This window comes from Rattus rattus, chromosome 17 (assembly GCF_011064425.1).
Source record: "Rattus rattus isolate New Zealand chromosome 17, Rrattus_CSIRO_v1, whole genome shotgun sequence".
NCBI classification, from domain to species: domain Eukaryota; kingdom Metazoa; phylum Chordata; class Mammalia; order Rodentia; family Muridae; genus Rattus; species Rattus rattus.
In genome coordinates, this window is record NC_046170.1 from 44,259,217 (window position 1) to 44,281,653 (window position 22,437).

Consider the following 22,437-nt stretch of genomic DNA (forward strand, 5'->3'; position numbering starts at 1 on the left):
GTGCTGTTAAAGAGGCCAGAATGCTTGATATGGGGTTGTAGCTTACTGCTGGGCTCTTTCTGTCGTGTGTGAGGTCCATTAGGCCAACCTGAGAAACGGTGAGAGCAGTCGTCTCAGGATTGTCTGTGGCATAAAAGCAAAAAATGGTTAGGCTCGCCAGCTACCAGTGAGCAGAGAGAGGGGATGAGTACTGTGTGTCCCCAACAGTCCCCAGCATCTTTAATGAAAACCTTGAAGACAATGTTGGGAAACCCCAGTGAAGTACACACCTGTCACTGTGATACAGTTGTTAATTCCATTTCACTCTGACCTTTCATTTGTGTGGTTGGTTTGAGTTTCTTGGCTGGTTGTGTGTGTGTGTGTGTGTGTGTGTGTGTGTGTGTTTGCAGTCCTGGGTTAAGCACATGGACTTATATTTGGTGAGATGGCTCAGAGAGTAAAGGCCCATGATGCAGAGCCTGACCCTGCATTTGGTCAAGACCCACGTGTTGGAAGGAGAGAACCAGCTTCTGCAGGTTGTCCCCAGACACACACACACACACATACACCAGGCACACACAGTCACACACACTCACACTCACACACATACATACTCACACACATACATACACTCACACACTCACTCACACACACACACACATACATACTCTCACTCACACACACACACTCACACACATACATACACACACACACTCACACACACACACACAATATTATTAACAAGAAGGAAATGTGCAGCACTCCAGCCATGGTGGAAAACCTGCCTCATGACCACGCTGATAGACAGGCTGAAGCCAGGTGTGGCACTCTAATCCCAGCACCCAGGAGTCAAGTGAGTGAGTGAGGCAGGAGGATGGAGAGTGTGAAGTCACCCTGGCCATATAGAATGACCTTCTCAAAGGAAGAAGCCTTTAGTGCTGACAGCTGACTGCCCACTCTTGTTTTCAATGTGGAGAGACCGTGCTGCAGACAGCGCCCTCCCAGTGAGAGGGGAAGAGTACTCTTTGTTAGAAGTATCTGAGCCCTTTGGACCAAACTGGGGAGAGGGCATAGTACATGGGAGCCAAGAAAGGATATTTGTATTTGTTTGCAAGGTCAAGTTAATCAGAAAGCTTAACAATAAGGTCGAAACCCAAAATGGCTAATGGGTAGTGCTTGGGATCACACAAGGAAGTGATGGGATTGAGTCCTCCTCCTCCTCGGCCTCTGTATCTGTAGTCTAGTGGCACGTCTCGGTCCGTGTTTCATTGTTAAGAAAGGATGGTTTACTGCTCTTCAAATACACTGCAGGGAAGGGAGACCGGAAGTTTGTTAGGTAGAGCACGCTAGTGACTGGAACCAGGTTGTCGTCCGAGTCTCTGAGGGAAGCATAGGTGAAGGGAAGGGAAGATCCCCAGGACCCTTGACAGTGGTAAGTCTGGCTGCTGCCTACCCACAGCCCTCCTTATAAAGCGAGAGACCTACTGTGAAGAGAAGCCCTCCTAGCTTAAAGCCAAGGTACCCCTAGCTCCTGAAGCATCACCAGAGAAGGAGTGCCAAAGCCAGAGCCTCAGGTATGAAATGGGATCGCACCTACCTGCCCCCATGTCCTGTCGGGCGTGGCTCGCATGATGAGCTGTCAGAGAAAGCATGGAAATGCTAGCAGTCTACACCAGGTGCCTCAGCTAGAGTGTGCTCAGTCCTGCGGGGAAGGCAGGTGGGGAGCCTGAAAGCAGGTTTGTGTGTGCTCCAAGCTGTGCTCCCAGAAGTGTGTGGTAGGCACTGCTGCTGCGCACATTCCTCCATCCAATCAAGTGTCCCTCTCCCCCCGCCTGAGGACCACCGGTGGCATTACCCACCTAGGCGAGCCGTAGTTCCTGTTCCAGGTAGCGTTGGGGAGCTGTGCCCACTCACCAGGCCATCGGTGCTCACTGCCAAAGGGATCGGGGCTATCAACCGTGGGTGCAAGAGCAATGCAGGAAGCTCTCTAAGACCTCAACTGAGCCTCATGGCCAGCTGAGGCCAGCAATGATGGATACAAGTCATAAAATCTCCACATCTGGGCAGCTGAGGCAGGAGGACTTCCATGAGTCTAAGGCTAGCCAGGGCTACAAAGTGAGACCTAGCTCAAAATCCCAAACATGTAAACAAGAGAGAAGGTTTTCATCTCCGACTGCTCCCGCACTCCCAGGAGTCACCCCGTGAGGACACACTTGGCAGGCAACAGGCAGCTCTGCAGCCTGCTCTCTGGACTTTGGGGTCAAGGTCAGAGCTGCCTTGAGTATCCTGAAACAAACCAAATACCTCGTCTTCCCTCCCCACTGTGACTGCTTTCCAAAGTCTGGTTTTAATCTGCCCAGCCTTTGTCCTGACGTGTGAACCCACCCTCTTAAAAAATCGCATTAAAAGCCGTTTTATTGTGTCATGTGAGTTTCTGTGTAATGTTGGGGGAATAAAGGTGGTTATAGATCGTACTGGGCTGATAAACAGGTGCATAGTGGGAATGCTCTGACTGACCTGTACCTCCGTCTGCAAGCACTCTCTCCCCTCCAGCAGTAGGTTGCATCACCTACTAATAATATCCAGGTTTGGGGAGTGGGGGCAGGGGTGGAGAGATGGCAGTTAAGAGCACTGGCTGCTCTTCCAGAGAACCCGGGTAAGATTCCCAGCACCCACATGGCAGCTCACGGCTGGCTGTAACTCCACTTCCAAGGGATCTGATGCCCTCACACAAACATACTTGTGGGTAAATACCAATGCACATAAAGTTTATTTAAAAAAGAATCCAGAAAAAAAAAAAAGAAAAAAAGAATCCAGATTTGGGGTGAGACACTTCTGCTGGAGCTTTCCCCGAAGCTCCCCAAGTGACCTTAATGCAGTCAGAGTTAAGAGCAGCAGACCCAGGGTTTATCTGAGTGAAGCAAGACTTAGCCTCGAAGCAGGGCCCTTTGGCTGACTAGATTTTCTGCTTTCTATTTCTTGTCCTGTCTGAACCATCCTGTCGCCTGCTGGTGGTAAGGCACCGACCCCCTTCCCTTACCTCTCCACTGTCTAACCTAGTTCCTTGTAGCACAGACATGTTAACCCTCTGGCTGTTGTGCAACTGAATGCACCCTGCCCTAGTTTGCTTTCTGTCGCTGTGATAAGACACTGACTAAAAACAACCTGGAGGAGAAAAGTGTTTATTTCTTCTGACACTGTCCATTCCATCGTCAAGGGAAGCAAGGACCCTGGTAGACGGCTGCTGGCTGCCTTGATCCCTGACTTAATCAACTACCTTCCTCTTACTATTCAGGACCACCTGCCCAGGGGTAGCACTGCTCACAGTAGGCTGGGCCCTCCCACACCAATCATCAATTAAGGAGCAACCCCAGATGTGCTGGCAGGTCAGTCTGATGGAGGCAGTTGGGTCAGTCTGATGGAGGCAGTTGGGTCAGTCTGATGGAGGCAGTTGGGTTAGTCTGATGGAGGAAGTTAGGTCATCTGATGGAGGCAGCTCCTCAACTGACATTCTCTCCCAGGATGCCTCAAGCTTGTACTGAGTTGATCAGCTAATGCCCTCCCAGAAGAGACATTTGTCCCTCCCTATAAAGCTGTCCCAGCTCTGCGGGGTGCTGTTGCAGCTGCATCTGACAATCTGGCCTTGGAAGTAGAGTTTATAGAGTGTGAGCGGTTAGCTTTTGGGATGGAGGGGGTGGGTTTAGGCCCTTCATCTGCACGGCCATGGGAGGTCGTCAGCTATCCGGGAGAGGGGCTCTCTGACAAGGCAGACATTTGGGGGTCACTCGTACCCCAGTAAGTAGCATGAGTAAGCTTATTGGTCTGCCAGGCTAGACTTTTGTGTAGCTTCCCGGGAGTGAAAGTTCATGTCAGTTCCAATAGTTAAGTTGTACTTCCAACAGCTGGCCTCAAGAGGGCACTGATGAGCAGACAACTCACTAAAGAGAGTAGCAACTTTGCGTGTTCCAAGACAAGGTGAAATCTTGCTGTGAATGTGGTCTGGTACCAATGAAATGACTGTCCGACCTTAACGGAGAAATAAATGTCTTAAGATTCGTTTAGTGGCCAAAAAATAAAAATAAAACCAAACCCTAACCTTCTTTCAGTGTGTGTTGCATTGGGCTCACACTGGGTTCTGAATAAGTGTGAACTCAGAAAAAAAAAAATTGTTTTAGAAAGGATAGCTCAGGATGGCCCTGAACTTCTGATCCTCCTTCGTCCACCTCTATCCTGGGATTGCAGGCGTTATCCCTCCATACCCAGCTGATGTGATGCCAAGGTCAAACCCCCGGCCCCTGACATGCTAGGGACCTACTGTTCCCTCTGAGCCTCATCCCCAGACCTCCAAACAAAGTGATTCACGCCAAGAGACAGCTGAGCGCTTTACACACCTTTAACCCACAGAGGGTGGAGTTCTCACAAAGTGTTTTAATAAATATATTAAGGCTTCGGGTAAGTTCCGCTTAGAGACATTGTTTTCCAGGACTGAAGTTTACAACCAGTTACCATCTCATGTCGACTGACACAAACACCAGCTCGTCCCAGGGTTTCTCCCCACCCCGACCCCATTCAGTGTATAGTCACGTTCCTTGCTCTCTACCTTTACCTGATGTCAATTTTGGTGGCTGCAGAAAAGCTATTTCCTCCCCCTAGAAAGCTCTCAGGAGAGCCCTGGAAAATCAGTGATGCCGCTTTCAAATGAATGAGCAAAGGGGCCTAACAGCCAAGGAACGGCAAGAAGAGAGGCCGACTGCCCTGAGGAGAAGCCGACTGCCCTGCGGGTTCCGGGCAGGCAAATGCTGCTCTTCATCGTCCACATGTCAGAGTGGCGTTCCTCAACCAAAGAGGGCGCGACACACCTGCCACCCACAGCCTGCTGAGAGCAGCCTCACCCAAATGCCCGTGGCGGCTTTCCACACGGGACCCTTCTGTCAGAGCTTCCAGCAGGTGCTACTAACGACATCGAGGGTGTTCTAGCACGCCTCTAGGTCACCCGTAAGACCCTGCAGCCAACTAAGCAGGCCGTCCCCCATGTCAGTGAACTCCATACCCACAAGTTAAGCGGCTCACGTCCCCGTTTGCCCTCGGACTGTCCACCATGAAGAGGCTGAAGAGCTTCCTTGCGAGAAGAGAAACAGAAACTGCCCGTCTGTATTGACAGACCCCCTCCAGAGGCGCTAGATGGACTCCAGGATCCAGTCGCTGCTGGAGAGGTGGGTGAGGGGTAGCGACGGGTCCCCGGGAGAACCTCGGCCCTGCCCATCTCGGAGAGAGCCCTGCTCCTGGAAGTCCTCGTCATCATCGAAGAAGCCATTCTCCAGTGCATAGTTGCAGTCCAGGCTGGAGGCTGCCTGGCACGCGCCCTTGTACTCCTGAATGGACTCGTAGAGGCCGTACAGTTGGCAGAGCAAGGTCATGTCCAGCTGCCGGAGACCAACCTCGAGGGAAGGGAGGGGAGGCAGAAACCAAGTCAGTGCTGGAGTTTCATCTCAGTTGAACACCCAGAGTTCCACCCGGGCTTGCACACTCCTTCCCTCGGAAAGGCTTAAGGCGGTACCAGCAGGATGCTCAGGTAGCACATACCTCCACCATGTCATTCAATACCTCAGACATGAGTGGGTGGGTCCACACCTGCAGGGCAGCAAGCCCAGCCTGAATTTGTTCTGGTACTCCACAGACACACCCAGTGACGCACAGCAGTGCATGTCCTGGGCGCCTCAGCTGCATACTTTGTGGAACTCAAGTCCCAGAGACATCGGTGGTCCCCAGGCCCAGACTCAGAGAAGACCCCCTGGTAACCCTGGCAAGACCCCACATCCTGTCATTCCTAGGTGGTAGACTAGCCCTGACCAGAGACAGGATCTCACAGTCAGTGTGGCGAGCTACCCCACTGTAGCAACCCCATCTGCCCGCCTTAGGGATATCCAGGCACGGCAGAATCAGACACTCTCTTCGACAAAGGGCTAATGTGATTGCTCCCCAAGACAATGAACCATGAAGAAACTGATGATGGAGCCTCACAACACCTTCTGGATAGGTCACAAAAACAAGTGTCAGGGACAAGGAGCGTGTGTGCATGCGTGTATGTGTGTATGTGTGTGTGAGTGTGTGTGTGTATGTGTGTATGCATGTGTATGTGTGTGAGTGTGTGTATGTGAGTGTGTGTATGTGTGTGTATGTGTGTGAGTGTGTGCGTGTGCATGTGTGTATGTGTGTGCGTGCATGCGTGTGTGTGTGCGTGTGAGTGTGTGTGTGTGCATGCATGTGTGTGCGCGTGTGTATGTGTGCATGTATGAGTGTGTGCATGTGTGTATGTGTGTGTGCATATGTGTGTATGGGTGTGTATATGTGTGTGTGAGTGTATGTGTGTGCGTGCATGCATGTATGTGTGTGTGTGTGTGTAGGAGGAATGCCATGCATTTTCTGTCCATCTTTCCCTCCCTTCCTCTCTCCCTCCTTCCCGCCCGCCCTTTGACAAGAGAAGATCTAGAAAAGCATGGGTCCCATCAATCCCAAGGGAAGGGACAATGCACGGACTCAGAGGGGAACCCGCACTCCTGAACTCTTAACAGGCCAAGAGTCACACTGAGAGCTTGAGAAAGCGCCGCCTCCTTCCTGCACAGCAGCTGGGGAGTCTAGTCAGACAAGATGAAAGCTACCGCCAAAGCGGGCCAGGGGAAAGAGAGACCTCAGTAAGGCCAGACCTGGGGTGCTAACCTCAGGCTTTAGGAGGGCAGCCTACCAATGTTATCTATGGGATTTCAATCAGAGACAAACTTACTACACAGTCCCAACCTCCCAGTGTCCATCCTGCAGAGCCCTTTACACTAGGTGTGACTACCCCACGTACAGACAGACCTAATGTCACACTTTCCCAACCCTGCCTTAGAGTCCTGAAGGCAGCCTTAGACACCCTAAGGAAGGCAAGCAGTCAATGCAGACAGGGCGCAGCATGGCCGACATCCCTGTACCCGGGAAGCTGAGGCAGGAGGACTATGAGTTTGAGACCAGCCAAAAGCACAAAGCAATAGCATCAGAAGGCAAAACGGCATGTAGGCTGTTTCATCAAGATGTTCTGGTCAAATCCTCCCCCCTGCATGCCTCCTGTGCTCCCAGATTCTATTGTAGATGTAAACACAACTTCCACAGCCTGAGATTCTTTTTAAAGATTTATTTTATGTATATGAGTACACGGTAGCTGTCTTCAGACACACCAGAAGAGGGCATCAGATCCCATTACAGATGGTTGGGAGCCACCATGTAGTTGCTGGGATTTGAACTCAGGACCTCTGGAAGAGCAGTCGGGTGCTCTTAACCGCTGAGCCATCTCTCCAGCCCCAGCCTGAGAGTCTAAGTAATTCCTATGCACCTGCCTGCTCCCAGATTCAACTTCGATAAAACCACACCTTCCGAGACTCATACCTGTGTCTGCTTAAATTGTCTAAGAAGATGCTCATATGACATGTGTCTCCTGTCCTGTCACTCTGTCACCATCAGGTGAAAGACCTTATTACTCTGCTTCTCATGTCAAGAACGGACCACAGAAAGACCAAAGGAGCTGTGAACAGATGCCAACATTCAGCTTCTGGGGTCTCATGGGGTCAGCCCATGGTGAGACAAAAGCCGCAGCTCCATGGTTCTTAAACTGCTGGTGACATGCATGACCCCGTGTCACCCACGACTCACAGTGCCAGGTGTTTCAGAGTGAAGTCTCCCTGGATACCCAGGGACATGCCCAGCACAAGGATGACTCACAGAGCTGCCCTGTCATCACATGTGACACTGGCCCTCTTAGAGACACAGCATGGTCCCAACATACCTGTTACATGGCCGAACACGTGTCCACTACATGGGCAGATTTCACCTAAGTACAGTAGCACATGATCACACCGGCCTCAGCGCCCGGGAGCAACCGCTCCAGGCACTGGACTAACTCCCTCCCACTCGACAGAATTTCCCTGAACTACCAGAGGTGAGCGTGAGCATCACTGACAGGTAGCCTTCAGCATGGCTGCTTCCAGATGACTGACTGAACACACAGGTCCGTCCTTATCCTGGTGTAGGGTCATGTCAAAGGTGGAAACCCTAGGGCTGGAGAAATGGCTCAGCAGTTAAGAGCACTGACTGCTCTTCCCGAGGTCCTGAGTTCAAATCCCAGCAACCACATGGTGATTCACAACCATCTGTAATGAGATCTGATGCCCTCTTCTGGTGAAGACAGCTACAGTGTGCTTATGTATAATAGATAAATCTTTAAAAAAAAAAAAAAAAAAAAAAAAAAAAAAAAAGGAAAAAGGAGTGGGAACCCTAGGCACAACCCTCAGGTAGTCCAGAGGCCATGGCTGGACAGGCAGTGCTGTGTGCTTGCAGCACATCTACATGGCTCCTGCCAAGCCATCAGAACCCATCTGCCTGAGGGGAACACAGTAGGGCAGCCAGCCCAGGCTCCTCTAGAAGACTGTCTGCTGAGGGGTCTGGTGTGTCCCCTAGGACTGAATTTCAGGACACAATGAACTCCCCCATGAGCAAGAACAGCTTACCCTTCTAGGAAAAAACGTTAAGGAACTGTCCCCATCCCTGAGTCACCCATCACCTGCCATCTCTTGGCCCACCCACGTGTCCCCGAGGGACACCTCCGCTCTTCCTGGCTACAGCAGGATTCAGAACTGACAGCTTCCTTCTGGGGGCCGTTGTGAAAACTTGAGTCTTCTTTCCACAAGTCAATCGTCTCAGCCCTGCGGTTTCCCACCCTTTATTGTGACTTACAGGACAATGCCAAGGGCTAGCTCAGTCCCTGCGTGCTGCTTGTCCTTCCTGTCTCCACTCAGGCTGCCTGCTTCCTCCGCCATTCTCTCTCTTCCTTGAGCTCTTCCTTCTCACCATCCGGCTGAAAGGAGGACCCTGCGACCCTGCATGCCCTTCCCTCCAGAGTCTGCTTCCTTTCTCTAGGGTTAACAATAAGCTCGGGTTGCAGGAATTGTCTCAGACAGATGGTGGCTCCCTGCTGGGTCAAGAGTCACTAAAGTCCCGGAGACTCACTGAAGTTGTGGTAGGGGATGGTTTCATCACTAGGTGACAGGGCTTACAGAACTAGAAGCGTTTCTTTCTTTAGATAGGCTCACATGTAGCCCAGGCTGGCCAAAACTCACTATACAGCAGAGGGCCTTGAACTCCCAATCCTCCTCCTGTTTCTGCCTCCCAAGTGCCGCAAGGACAGGTGCTGACTTCCATCCTCTGCAGAGCTAACCCTTTAAAAGGAACCTCTTTTAAAGAGGGAGATGCTTACCCTGCAAGCAGGATGGCCTCAGTACATTCCCAAATCACACACGTATAAAGCCACTCATAGCCAGGCACGCCAGCAGCACTCAGGAGGCTGAGGCAGGTGGATTAACTATAAGTTCAAAGCCAGCCTGGTCTACATAGTGAATTCCAACGCAGCCAGAGCTACACTGTGAGATAGATAGACAGACAGACAGACAGTCAGGTGGAGCTGGAGAGATGGATCTACAGTTCGTATCACTTGCTGCTCTTGCAGAAAACCAGAGTTTGGTTCCCAGCGCCATAGTGGTGAGTTGCTGGTCACAACTGCCTACAGCTCCAGCTTCAATCACACCCCAAACCCAGGCCTCAAACCTGAGGAGAGAGTAAAGCAGGGGTGAGATGGGCCTGGAAGGAGAGCCTCGTACCGAGACATGAGAGCTCAGTCACTTCCGAGGCTGGGGTGATCCCACATCTACAGAGCACTTGGAGATCTGACAAAAGACCACCAGATTTCCCCGCATTTTGTAAACCGCCACTGTGGAGTTTTTTAAGGAAGTGAAGTTACAGGGCCAAAGGGCAGATGCAGATTCAATTTCATGTATACTGTGAAACTGTCCTCTAAAACCGAGGGCCAGGCCTCTGCCAGTCGGGCGGGAGAGGCCCCACCGCACTCCTCCTGTGAAGTCTGTTAGTCTTTTAGGTCCAGCACAATCATTTTCTACCTGCGGTTACAAAGGGTGTTGAGCTCAGTTGTTTGTTTTCGATGGTGTTTGTTTACTTTTATCATTAGTAGCATTTTCATGTGTTTGTTGGAGGCCAGGCCTCACCGCATGTCTCAGGCTAGCTTCAAACCCACAGCGATTCTTGTGCCTCCACTTCCAGGGTGATGGGATTATAGATTGTGACGCCAGGCAAGGCTTAATGGCGTCACAGCATGGATATCCTATTTCTAGTTTTTCTTACTTTTGTTTTTATTGTTTTGGGGTTTTTTGTTTGTTTGTTTGTTTGTTTTGTTTTGTTTTTTGAGACAGGGTTTCTCTGTGTAGCCCTGATTGTCCTGGAGCTCACCCTGTAGGCCAGGCTGGCCTCGAACTCAGAGAGCTGGGTGCCTCTGCCTCCCTACTGCTGGGATTAAAGGGGTATGCCACCACACCCAGCCATTTCTGGTTGTAAGTACTGAGGGTCCTAAGGAACATTTGTGTGTGTGTGTGTGTGTGTGTGTGTGTGTGTGTGTGTTTTCTACCAGTCAACTTGAGAAACCACACACCCACGTACACCCAGATCAATGCCCTACCTGCCTAGGAACTAAACTCCTCTTTCCACACCTTCTCTTCTTCAAGGGTAGTTCTTGAGTCTCCTTCCATCCACCTGCTTCTGATCGGGACAGACCTGGTTCCCACAGATGACCTTGTCTATGGAGTGCCAGTCACAGGGCAGAGTTCTGCTGCTCTGACCAAGGACACCACTCTCCATCCCTCAGAATACACAGGCCTGCAGGACCAGGCAGCTTGCGTGCCACACCTGGAGCCAACGTAAGAAGTAAAGAGAGCAAATCATGGCTAGGGCTGGGCTGGCAGGATGGCTCAGTGGCTAAGCTTCTTGCCTGATGACCTGAGTTAGTCCCTGCAACCCACATTACAGGGGTAGAGAAATGACTCCTGCAGGATCCTTTCCTCTAAAATGAACAAGCCTTAGGGAGCTTCTGTTGCCCGGGAAGGCCGGCCTCGGCCTTTGTCTCAAGTACTGAGGAAAACTGTCTCAGAGTTACCTGACTGCAGGACAGGGACCAGCAGGGAAAGGGATGAAGCACCGAGTGGAAACAAGTGGGCAGGAGACAGCACCATATGAAGGCTCTGTTCTCACCAGCACAGGCACGTATCTGACTTCCTGCTCTGTCTGCATGGGTGGTTTCTGCCACAGGACCTTGGAAGTCTGGAATCCATAGGGAGCTTCCGCTGTTCTCCTAGAGCTACACCTCGAAGCTCCCACCTGCTGCTCCTTGGGAGTGACCCGAAGTGAGCTGCTCCCCCTTCCCACCCACACTCAGCGTTAGAGAGCCACAGTAATGCAGGGGCCAAGGCCCCAGAACACGGGTAGGTGTGGGAAGCATCGGCCCCCCTGAGAGCCAGCAGTGACTGCCTAGGCTGCTGTTCCTCGGAAGCCTCCTTCAGCAAATGAAAAAAAAAAAAGCTCGGTGTGCCGAAAGCTGGGGCTCTCCGATGTTTGCACACAACATGAGGTTTGCACACAACACAAGCGCTTTAACCAAATGGGGTTGAAGAAACCTGTGCAAACTGCTTAGGCACTTGGGAGTCCAGTCAGTAAACAGAGCCTCGGGCGCTCCACAGGCAGGTAAATGGGTCAAAGATTAGTCTGGGACAAAGTCTCACATTGCTGCAAAGACATCCATCTCCACCAGCATCTCCTGACTTCCTGTTTGCCTCAGCCCCCTGCAGCAGTTTACAAATGCTCATCTGTGTGAGTATGACTCCTCCGTTCTGAGTGTGTGTGTGTGTCTGTCTGTCTGTCTGTCTGTCTGTCTGTCTCTGTGTCTCTGTCTGTCTCTGTGTCTCTGTGTCTCTGTGTCTCTGTGTGTGTCTGTGTGTGGTGTGTGTGTGGTGTGTGTCTGTGTGTGTGTGTGTGTGTTTGTGTGTGTGTGTGTCTGTGTGTGTGTGTCTGTGTGTGTGTGTGTGTGTGTGTGTGTCTGTGTGTGTATGTCTGTGTGTGTGTGTGTCTGTGTGTGTATGTCTGTGTGTGTGTCTGTGTGTGTATGTCTGTGTGTGTGTGTCTGTGTGTCTGTGTGTGTGTGTGTGTGTGTGTGTGTGTGTGTGTGTGTGTGTGACATGCCTATGTGCTTGCCAGAGGTCAGAAGTAAGCATCAGTGTCTCTTCAGTTGCTTCTCTAGCGTACTCTCTGAGACAGCCTCCCATTGAACCTGGAACTGACTGGCCAGTGAGCTTCAGAGTTATTTTTGTCTCTATCCCCTGGAGCCAGAATTACAGGTTCACACTGCTATGCCTGGCTTTTCTGCGAGTTCTGGGGATACAAACTCAGGTCCTCGTGCTTGCATAGCGAGCACATCGCCCCAGCCCTATATCTAATGCTTTTATAAAAGACCTTTCAGTCTGGGTTATCACCGAGGTGCACGCCTGTAATCCCAGCACTTGGGAGGCAGAGGCTGCAAGTTCTCAGTCAGGCTGGCCCACAGTGATATTTTGTCAAAAAAAAAAAAAAAGAAAGAAAGAAAGAAAGAAAGAAAGAAAGAAAGACAAACTGTCAAATATGGTGGTACCACTAGAGCCCCAAGAGGATCACAAGTCAAAGTCAGCCTGAACAACATAATCCAAAGTGAACCTGGCCTACTTGATGAGATCCTATCTCAAAAATAAGAATATAAGTATATAACGTTAAAAGAGTTCTAGGAGCCAGGCTGTGGTGCATTGGCCTTTGATCCCAGCAAAGGAAGGCAGATCTCTGTGAGTTCGAAGTCTGCCTGGTCTATAGATTGAGTTCCAGTATAGCCAGGGCTACACAGAGCAACCCTGTCTCAAAAAAATAAAACTAAACAAAATAAACAAACAAACAAATAAAAGAGTTGTAGGCCAGGGCTACATGGTAAGACATATCAAAAACAAAACAAAACAACCAAAAACCACGTTCAATAAATGAAATTTTCTAGGTGGTTACCTTTACAGTCAGTGAGCACCACCTAGACCTTTGAATCTTTCTAAATGGACTCTTTCCTTGAGGCTACAAGGACTCAGAGTGACAAATCTCACAGGCATGGGGTTACTAGAACAGGAAGTAACATGAACGAGCTGCGGCTCTGAGCTGAGTGCGGTGTTAACCAACCATGGACTGAGCCTCTTTCAACACGGGGTCGTCCATTCTGCTCAGCGGAGCAGCTCTCCTAACTCACCTTTACTGTCACTCCTTAGAAGTGACACCTGCACCCTCAGCTCTAACCAGCACTAACCATCCCTAACCAGCTCTAACCAGCTCTAACCAGTTCTTTTTTTTTTTTAAAGATTATTCATTTATTATATATAAGTACACTGTAGCTGTCTTCAGACACACCAGAAGAGGGCATCAGACCCCATTCCAGATGGTTGTGAGCCACCAGGTGGTTGCTGGGAATTGAACTCAGGGCCTCTGGAAGAGCAGTAGGGTGCTCTTAACCGCTCAGCCATCTCTCCAGCCCCTCTAACCAGTTCTAACCAGCCCTAACCAGCTCTAACCAGCTCTAACCAGCACTAACCAGCACTAACCAGCTCTAACCAGCACTAACCAGCCCTAACCAGATCTAACCAGCTCTAACCAGCTGTAACCAGCGCTCTTCTAGCCTCCAACTCTGCATCTGAAATGCCCAGCATCCTCTCCTAATGGAACGCTGTGAGCCCCCAACGGCTACTCTCCCAACACCCACAGCACTGCAGGAAACTTTCTCTCCACCCATTTTCAAGCTTCAAAATGGCACAGAACTGCCACACCATCCACACTCTGTAGTCACTAACGACCTAACAATAAATGGTGACAGGAACATGACTGCAGTCTGTACCCTCCAAAATTGAGCTGCAGTATATACTGTGACGACCCAGGTGGGGTGTGTGTGTGTGTGTGTGTGTGTGTGTGTGTGTGTGTGTGTGCCTGCGCGCACACATGTGCATGTGTGTGTATCATAGGGTGCAATGATCAGACAGAGCTTTGGAACCAAAACGACCAAAAAATATTGTAACCTCAATAGAGTTAAACTATGAGCTGATATTTGAAAATATATTTAGGATCTGGAGAGATGGCTCAGAGGTTAACAACTCAAATTTGGTTCACAACATCCAGGTCAGATGGCTGACAGCCACCTCAAATTCCTCTCCTTCCAATCCTTCTGGCCTCTAAGGGCACTTGCACACATGTGCACATACTCCCACACATACACACTCATGCATGCAATTAAAAATAGTAAAAATAAATCTAAATGATTTAAAAAAAATAAGCTGGGAGTAGTGGCAATGTCTTTAATCCCAGTAGGCAGAGGCAGGAGGATCTCTGTGAGTTCCAGGTCAGCCTGGGGTTACACAGTGAGACCCTGTCTCAAAAAAAAAAAAAAAGGAAAAGAAAGAGAAAATTAAGATGAAGTACCTCCCCCATGAGGCTACATGCGATGGCTAGTTCTAATTATCAACTGGACACAGCCTAGGACCCCTGAGAAGAGAGTCTGAAACATTGTCTAGGTTAGGCTGGCCTGATGGAGTATCTGTGGAGAATTGTCTCGAATGTCAATGGATGGAGGAATTAACACATAAAGACCCAGCCCACTGTGGGTGGTACCATCCCTTAGGCTGAGGATCCCAGAACTGCAGAGGAGGGGCGGGGCTGAATAACAAACACAAAGGCTTTCCTTCTCCCTGCTTGGAACAGTAGATCTGAGGAGTTGCTTTCAAGTTCTTATGGCCTGGACTTCCCTACCGTGATAGACTGAAACCTGGAATTATGACGTAAATAATTCTTTCTCCCCTAAGTTGCTTTTTGAGGATACTTTATCCAAAACACAATTTAGACAATGTTTACAAAGCACTTGGGTTTTTTGTTTGTTTTTTGAGATGGGGGTCTGGTCACAGGTGCACACTACCACATCACCATATGCATATAGAATATTTGCATATGATAAGAATATTTGCATGTGATCGGAATATTTGCATATTATCATAATATTTTCATGTGATCAGAATATTTGCATGTGATCAGAATATTTGCATACCGCACACCGTTAGCAGTGGTCATCTCTCTCTGTGCCAGCCTGTGATATGGGGTGCCCAGAATTGAACCTGAACACAGACCTCTGAATGATTAATAGTGACTGTCGACAGGTTCCTGAACCACTAAGGAGATAGTGTCTGGGGGCATTTCTGAGGGGATTTCTAGATTGGATTAGTTGATGTGGGAAGGCCCATCCCACCCATGGGCAGTATCTTGCCCTGGCCTCGGATCCCAGACTGAAGAAAAAGGAGAAAATCAAAATAACCCCCAGCATTCATCACTCTGCGTCCTGACTGCAGATAGAACGTCACCAGCTGCCTCCTGTGCCCGTCACCAAGATGGACTGTAGCTGGCACTGTGAGCCAAGAAGCCTTTGTCAAACCAGTGAGAAAGGTAATTAAAACAGGCGTGGTGCAAGCTAGGCAGGCCTCTGCCGCTGGGTGAGGGGCCAGTCTTAGGGCTGTGATTTTTTTTTTTTTTTTTTCCGGAGCTGGGGACCGAACCCAGGGCCTTGCGCTTGCTAGGCAAGCGCTCTACCACTGAGCTAAAACCGCAACCCCAGGACTGTAATTTTTGTTTTGATCCAAAACACTTCCTATCAGTAACCAATCAAACAAAAAACTTGGATCATCTTCCATCCATTTCTTTCTCTATCAGCTGTGGGGACCCATTAGCAATTCTTGTGAGTTTGGGGGGTTCCCTCGTGCACCTAGGGCATTTCCCAGGCCTCCTATGCCCATAGTACACCTCAGAGTTCCTGCTCCTGCTGAGACCGTTGATCTGCAGGCTTCCCACAGCCACATGGCCACCTCTTAACCCCTTGTTCAAATTCCTGTCAGTCAAGCCTGAGGCTCTGAGGCTCTGAGGCTCAGGACACCACTCGGCTCAGGGCTCCACTCCCGAACCCAGGGCCTTGTGCTTGCTAGGCAAGTGCTCTACCACTGAGCTAAATCCCCAACCCCTTGAACGACCAATCTTAAGCGAGATGAGAGCTGAGAGATGCTAGCTGAGCTGCGAGCTGTCTCAAAAACCTCACCATTCCCCCAGGTCAACAAGACAGACTGAAGATCCCCGGGGATGGTTCTCTGAGAGCTCCTATCAGGGCCTGTAGCCAAGCCTTACCTTTAACATTGTTTTCAGGCAGAGTGACCGCAGCTCATTTCCTATAGCTGAGCTTCCGAGCTACCGCCCAAGGCATAATTATAAGGTTCTGTACTTTAGTCATAGCAGGAGGGACCTGGGAAATACCTTCGGGAATGTAGCTGGGCTCCCAAGCCTCCCTAGTATGTTTATAGCACAGAGCTTCACAAGCAGCTGCCTTGGGTCTTATGCAAGGAAAAAAAAAACAAAAACAAACAAAACCTCAAACACCAAGGGGGTGGGGGCAGTCTCCTTATTTCACCCAGCGATTCAAGCTATGTACAAGTTCAGGCTGTAAACACGCTAAGTATGGATTTATCTAGTCAAATGCAATTCATCAGATGCGTTAGGCTCCGGGTAGAAGATCTAGGGGAAAGAATTTGGATGGGTGGGTTGGGTTGGTCGTTCCCCACCTGGCCTGCCACAGGAAGCAAACTGGGACAGGGCTCCCTGAAGCCCAAATCCTTGCCCTGGCATCACCCTGAATCGTGCATCCTGGTCCAGGAACACCTACTGCACTTCGCAGGACGGAGAAAAACTAAATCCATTGTTTGTGGCCAGGCGTACGGACTTCACCCGGCCTGAGCACCGCTTCCGTGCCGGTAATCGGATTCCTGGCGGGCGGGCGGGGAGGGGCCCGGCCACCCATCTGTTGTCCACACCGACCTGCAGGCGCACAGGAAGCCTGTTCTCCTGGGACCCGGCAGGCGAACCCTGCCGCGCCCTGGTCTGGCCCAGGAGAACCCCAGCATCCGAAGCTGCCCTGAGTGGAGGATGTCCAGCCACGGGAAGCCCGAGAGGGGAGCCCGGGCTTCCAGGGACCAGAGGAAAGTGTCCCCCGACGGGACCCACGGCGCCTGGTCCTTACCATCTCCTTGCGCAACAGCGCCAGCGCGGCGTCCAGGTTGGGGGGCTTGGTCCGCATCCCCGCCGCTCGCGCCCCGCCGCCGCCCGCGCCCCCTCGGTTCAGCTCGTCCTGGATGCGCGACTTCTGTGCGTACAGCCGCTCCAGGTGCCGCCAGCCGCCCGCCGCGCCGCCCGCTGCCGAGTGCAGCAGCCCACTCAGGCTTTTGGGTAGCGGTGGCAGCCCGTCCACGCGCAGCCCCCGAGCCATGCCCGCCGACCCGGCCCCGCTCATCTCGCCAGGGCGCGGACTCCGCGCGCGCAGCTCTGCTTAGGTCCCTTGGAGCCCGGCGGGTCCCCACCCACTTCCCGCCCGCCCGAGTCCCGCCCGCTGCCCGGCCTCTCGGTCTCCGCCCTTCAGGACCCGCCCCCCTCCTTGGCTCAGTGTTGCTGTAGTGAGGCGACGCCCTGCAAGGGCCCCCTGGCCTCCAGCTCTACCTCCACTCATCTGCGCTCCGGACTAGCCCTCGGGGTCACCTTAAGTCTTAGCTCTGTGAACCCTACGTGAAGTCAGTCCCCTCCCTTCTTCGCCACACCACCAGCGGGTGTCTACCTCACTGTCTCCCACCTCCAGTCTTGTGCACCCCACCTTCTCTCCTCTCCCCTCTCTGAACTCCACCTCCAGCCCCAGCCCCAGCCCCATCCTACCAGTCCCACTCCCACCCATTCTACACCCCTAGCCCCAGCGGTCTTCCTTCCTTCACTCCAGATGGGCTCCTCCTGCTCCTGGCGGGAATAGTCTGGTCTCTCTGGCTTCACTCTGACCAGTCACTGAAACCGCTTCTATCTACCAAGGGGTCTAGTGCCAGCACTGACCCCACCCCGGGCTGCCTGTGCCCTAGCGGGGGCATGAAGAACGCAGGTGCTGGCAGCAGCCAGAACCACACACAGTGCTCATTCACGAGGCCTCGCTTGCCTCCTCTGTGGGCGGCAGGGTTTCCGGAACTTCAACAGCCAAGGAGAATGCCAGCTTCCCTTTGCTCACTCTTCTTCAGAAATGAACTAACTTGTCTTTCAGCCCGACCAAAACCAGGGAATAATGACCCTGCCCTACCCGGTGGAAGGAGAGAACCATCTCCTGCAAGTCGTGACTCAAACGCTCTATTTATTCATGGCATGTGCACACATGCGCACACGCGAAAACACACACACACACACACACACACACACACACACACAAATAAGTAAGCCCCTGGAAATTTTTAAAGTGAAATGTCAGGGAGTTAGAAAAAGATGTCGAATCTCGGGACTTCACCAACTTCAGCAAAACTAAGTAAAAGAAAATACACCTTAAAGAGAAGAGAGATGGGGTCAGGGAGAGAGAGACTTCCCGCCCTTCCAGGTAGACTCAAACCTTAGCAAAAGATAACGGGCTCAGATTCAAGATGAGGAAATCAGAGCTCTGGTCAATAGCAGAGAAACCTGGAGAGTCGATATCGAGAACCTCAACGCCCATGGCTACTCGATTTAGATATAAAGAGACGGAATGGCTGAATCAATTCAGCGGGGCTGCAGTGTTTCCGGTGCATCGGATGCCCACTATAAAAGTGCCTTTTTGGTGGGGGGGGCTTTCTGTTGCTGTGCGTGACACCCAAAATCAATCTGAGAGGTTAATGTTGCAGCCAGCCAGCCAGTGAGATCTGAGGGCACCTAGGAGACTATCTACCTACCTGCCCAGTGTTTTCCAGTGTCTCACCTTCAGTAATTATCCAGCCATTTTCCCAAACGCTAGGCCACCCTTCATCCTGCACCTGTTAAGCAATGGGGAGTCTGAGACTGTCTGTGTAGGAGGGAGGGAAGAAGGGAGGGGAGGGGAGGAAACAGACCTGCCTTTCACAACCTGGCCTGAATTCTTTATCCTTTGCTTCCTCACTATACATAGCCTCTCTAGAAGACCTAGCAGAATGGTCAAGTAAGCTGACAGAGCAACAGGAAGCATTTGAACACATCTGAGGCACTGAAGTCATCTTAAAGTCTACACCCTGCCCAGGGAGGCAGAAGCTGAAGGAAAAAGAGTATGGGGCTAGCTGGAGACAGCCTGGGGCCCTGGGTGTCAGGACAACCTGTTCAATTCTAGTCACAGGGTTTCAAGGCAGGCCCTTCCTTCTGTATGCAAGCAAGGTAGTGAACATATATTTTAAAAACAACTAGCAAATAACACCCCAAGGTGGATAGAAATCTCTACAGAATTTATTCAGTTCTGACAAGGACTACATGAACCAACAGACACAATTATGCAACAGTTGATCAAATATTTTGACACCCATGGGGAGTGCCAGTGCTTGCTCCATTTATTTATTTACTCAGCCACGTCGGGGACTAAATACTGCTCGTACCTGCTGGGAGACTCAGAGCTCCACCACTGAGCTGTGCCATCAGATGTGTGTGTGTGTGTGTGTGTGTGTGTGTGTGTGTGTGTGTGTGTGTGTGTGTGCAAATATCACACAGTGTGTGTCAGGTGTCTTCCCCTGCATTCTATTTTATTTTTGTATAGGTGCACCTGTCGGGGGTCAGAGGTCAGCTTTTGGTCAAGCCTCTGTGTGGACCCCAGAGGTCAAAAGGAGGTCATCAGGTTTGCTATCAAAAGTACTTTAACCTCCATGATCTCTGGGGACAAGGCTTCTCCATACACCCGGAGCTTACACATCAGCTAGACTGACTGGCCAGCAGGCTCCGGGGGTCCCTCTGTCTCTGTCTCCCCACTGATGGTTTATGGGTGCCTTCCAAACAGAGATTTTATTTTATGGTTTGGAGGAATCCAAAATCAGGTTCTCACACTCATGTGACAAGCACTTTACTGACTGGGCCTTCTTCCAGGACTCCTCCTAGGGCCTGTTCTTAACGTTCATGCTTATCAAAGGAAAAAGGTATTCAGGCCACTTCAGAGAACCCTGGAACATGCGGTCTTGGCTTTCATCTGATACAGGCGGTCTCAGTCTGCCAGAGCTACGCTAACCAAATAAGTCAGGCTTGGTTATTTATTAACAACCAAGTTTACACTCCTGGTTCTGAGGCTGGAAATTCCAAGATCAAGGCATCTGAAGAGCCCATGCCTCACACAGTGTCACACAGAGGGCCTTCTGTGTGTCCTCAGAGGGTGGAGGGGCGCTCCCTGGAGCCTCTTTCGAGAGGACACTAATTCCATTCATGAGGTCCCACCCTCAGAGCTTGGTCCCTCTCACTAGTCAGTCTATGTTGCCCAAGTACCAGAGCCATCTGCTCCCGGGGCCATCAAAGTAGCCATTCTCCTCTTGGGGCAGGAAGAGCACACCCCTCTCAGTCGCACACTCCAGGTCACATAACCTTAAGCCTTTCAGCTGTCTGACAAGACACTGTTTGTTGTCTCTTTGCCCTCTCACTCTGCAGACACCGACAGCTCACAGTTATTTGCTGGGGAGCTGAGGTGTAAGAAAGACTCCAGCTGTATTTGACAGGTTCTGAGCAGTTCCAGGCTTCTTCCTGTGCCTCGCTGTGAACTGGCTCCTTTTCAAAGCTTAAACCCCAGTCATGTTTGGTTCGACCCTTCACACTTCTGAACAACGGTGAGCTTTAATCCAGCTGGAGTTTAACCCTTTTCCAGGGGCACTGTACAAAGGAACAGTGGTATACACCGGGTGTTAGACCCTATGAAGGCCAGATACCCTGAAGGCACATGGCATTGACATTCTCCTATTTGATTTTCAACATTTTCCTTTGTCCTGTTAAGTCCTAACCCGGCAAAGATATTTGAATCCTTTGCTTTGTTTTGTTTGAGACAAGATGCTACATTGTAACCAAGCCCACCTAGAACTCACTATAGCTTGCCATAGCCTTGAACAGCCCCTTAATGGTGCTGGCATAATGCTATCCCACTCTGAACTTTGACTATTTTATTTTACTTGGCTTTTTTTGAGACAGGGTGCCAGTGCAGCCCTGGCTGTCCTAGAACTCACTCTGTAGATCAGACTGGCCTCAAACTCAGATATCAACTACCTCTGCCTCCCGAGAGCTAGGATTAAAGGTGTGCACCACCACCACCACCACCCACCCCCGGCTAGAATTTGACTCTGAACCTGTTGTCACATCTATCCTCTCTTGAATTCTTGCCCTCTGAATCAATGAATTGCTCATCTATGGTGACAGTGAGGGCGGCAACACCGGCTGCATGCACGAGGCTTGCCGTGCTGTGCCTCTGCAGAGGGACTCCCATCCCTCGTCACAGTGCTCCTTGGGGTCTGTAAAATGATTCCTGTCTGTCCTTGATGAACCCCATTGAGAGAGCAGGTATTCGGGGCCACGGCACTTCCAAAGCCATTGATTGAAATGATCAGGACCAGGACAAGGATGGAATTGTGTGCCAGAACCTCCGCTGTACTGTGGCAGCAACTGTCTTACTCTAGAGTGCATCAGCTATCACTCGACTGTGACAACAAGGGCTGAGGTACCGAGAATGAACCATCCGAAGTGACGGTGACTAACCAGGAGACGCAGCTGAGCCCTGAGATGTGGCTGGTCCCAGCAGGGCTGTGCCGTCCGTAACACATACTGGTCAGCAAGTGAAGAGTGCAAGATGCCTCACACCTTTCAATATTGATGGCATGTTCAAAAAATGGTCGGATATTCTCAAAAAACATTTTTCCATCTCGTCTGCTTTTTTCCCCATTTTTAAAAATTTATTTACACTTCAAATGTTGTTCCTCTTCCTGGTCTCCCCTCCTCAACCCCCTCTCCCCAATCCCATCCTCCCTCCCTTTACCTCTAAGAGGGTGCTCCCACACCCACCCACTCGTGCCTCACGGCTCTAACATTCCCCTACGCTGGGCATAGAGCCTCCACAGGACCAAAGGCCTCCCCTCCCACTGATGCCCGACAAGGCCATCTCTGCTACACATGCAGCTGGAGCCATGGGTCTGTACTCATGTTTTTTTTTTTTTTTTTTTTTTTTTAAGATTGGGGACCAATTTGGGGCCTTAGGGCTTTTAGTTTGGCTCAGTGGTAAACCCAACCCCCCTTTTTTAAAGATTTATTTATTTAGGGTTGGGGATTTAGCTCAACAAATGCAAGGCCCTGGGTTCGGTCCCCAACTCAAAAAAAAAAAAAGATTTATTTATTATATATAAGTACCCTGTAGCTGTCTTCAGACACACCAGAAGAGGGCATCTGATCCCATTACAGATGGTTGTGAGCCACGATGTGGTTGCTGGGAATTGAACTCAGGACCTCTGGAAGAGCAGTCAGTGCTCGTAACCGCTGAGCTGTCTCTCCAGCCCTCATGTGCTGTTTTTAATGGGTTCAGTCTCTATTAGGGAAGGCTGGTAAGTCGGGAAGGGTCTGCTTAGGCGTCAAAGCTGTGAATGGGAGGAGGAGAGTAGGGGCTTTGTAGCAGGTTTGCATTCAGAGGTGTGAGAATCACCCTTTTTA

At 50.8% G+C, this 22,437-nt stretch overlaps 1 protein-coding gene across 1 annotated transcript; it reads right to left on the reverse strand.

Annotated features, from left to right (window-relative positions):
• Positions 1-4,371: 4,371 nt before the first annotated feature.
• Fam89a (family with sequence similarity 89 member A) lies at positions 4,372-17,334 on the reverse strand. The gene is made up of 2 exons (XM_032887991.1): positions 17,003-17,334; positions 4,372-5,417 (listed from the first exon to the last, which is right to left on the reverse strand). The coding sequence occupies exons 1-2, from the start codon at positions 17,270-17,272 to the stop codon at positions 5,157-5,159; spliced, it is 531 nt and encodes a 176-aa protein (XP_032743882.1). The 5' UTR covers positions 17,273-17,334; the 3' UTR covers positions 4,372-5,156.
• Between the last annotated feature and the right edge of the window lie 5,103 nt (positions 17,335-22,437).

Coding starts and splice junctions, on each gene's coding strand:
- Fam89a (XM_032887991.1), bottom strand. CDS start 17,272: ATGAGCGGGGCCGGGTCGGCGGGCATGGCTCGGGGGCTGCGCGTGGAC. Junction 5,418..17,002: donor CGCTGTTGCGCAAGGAGATG/GTAAGGACCAGG, acceptor CCTTCCCTCGAG/GTTGGTCTCCGGCAGCTGGA.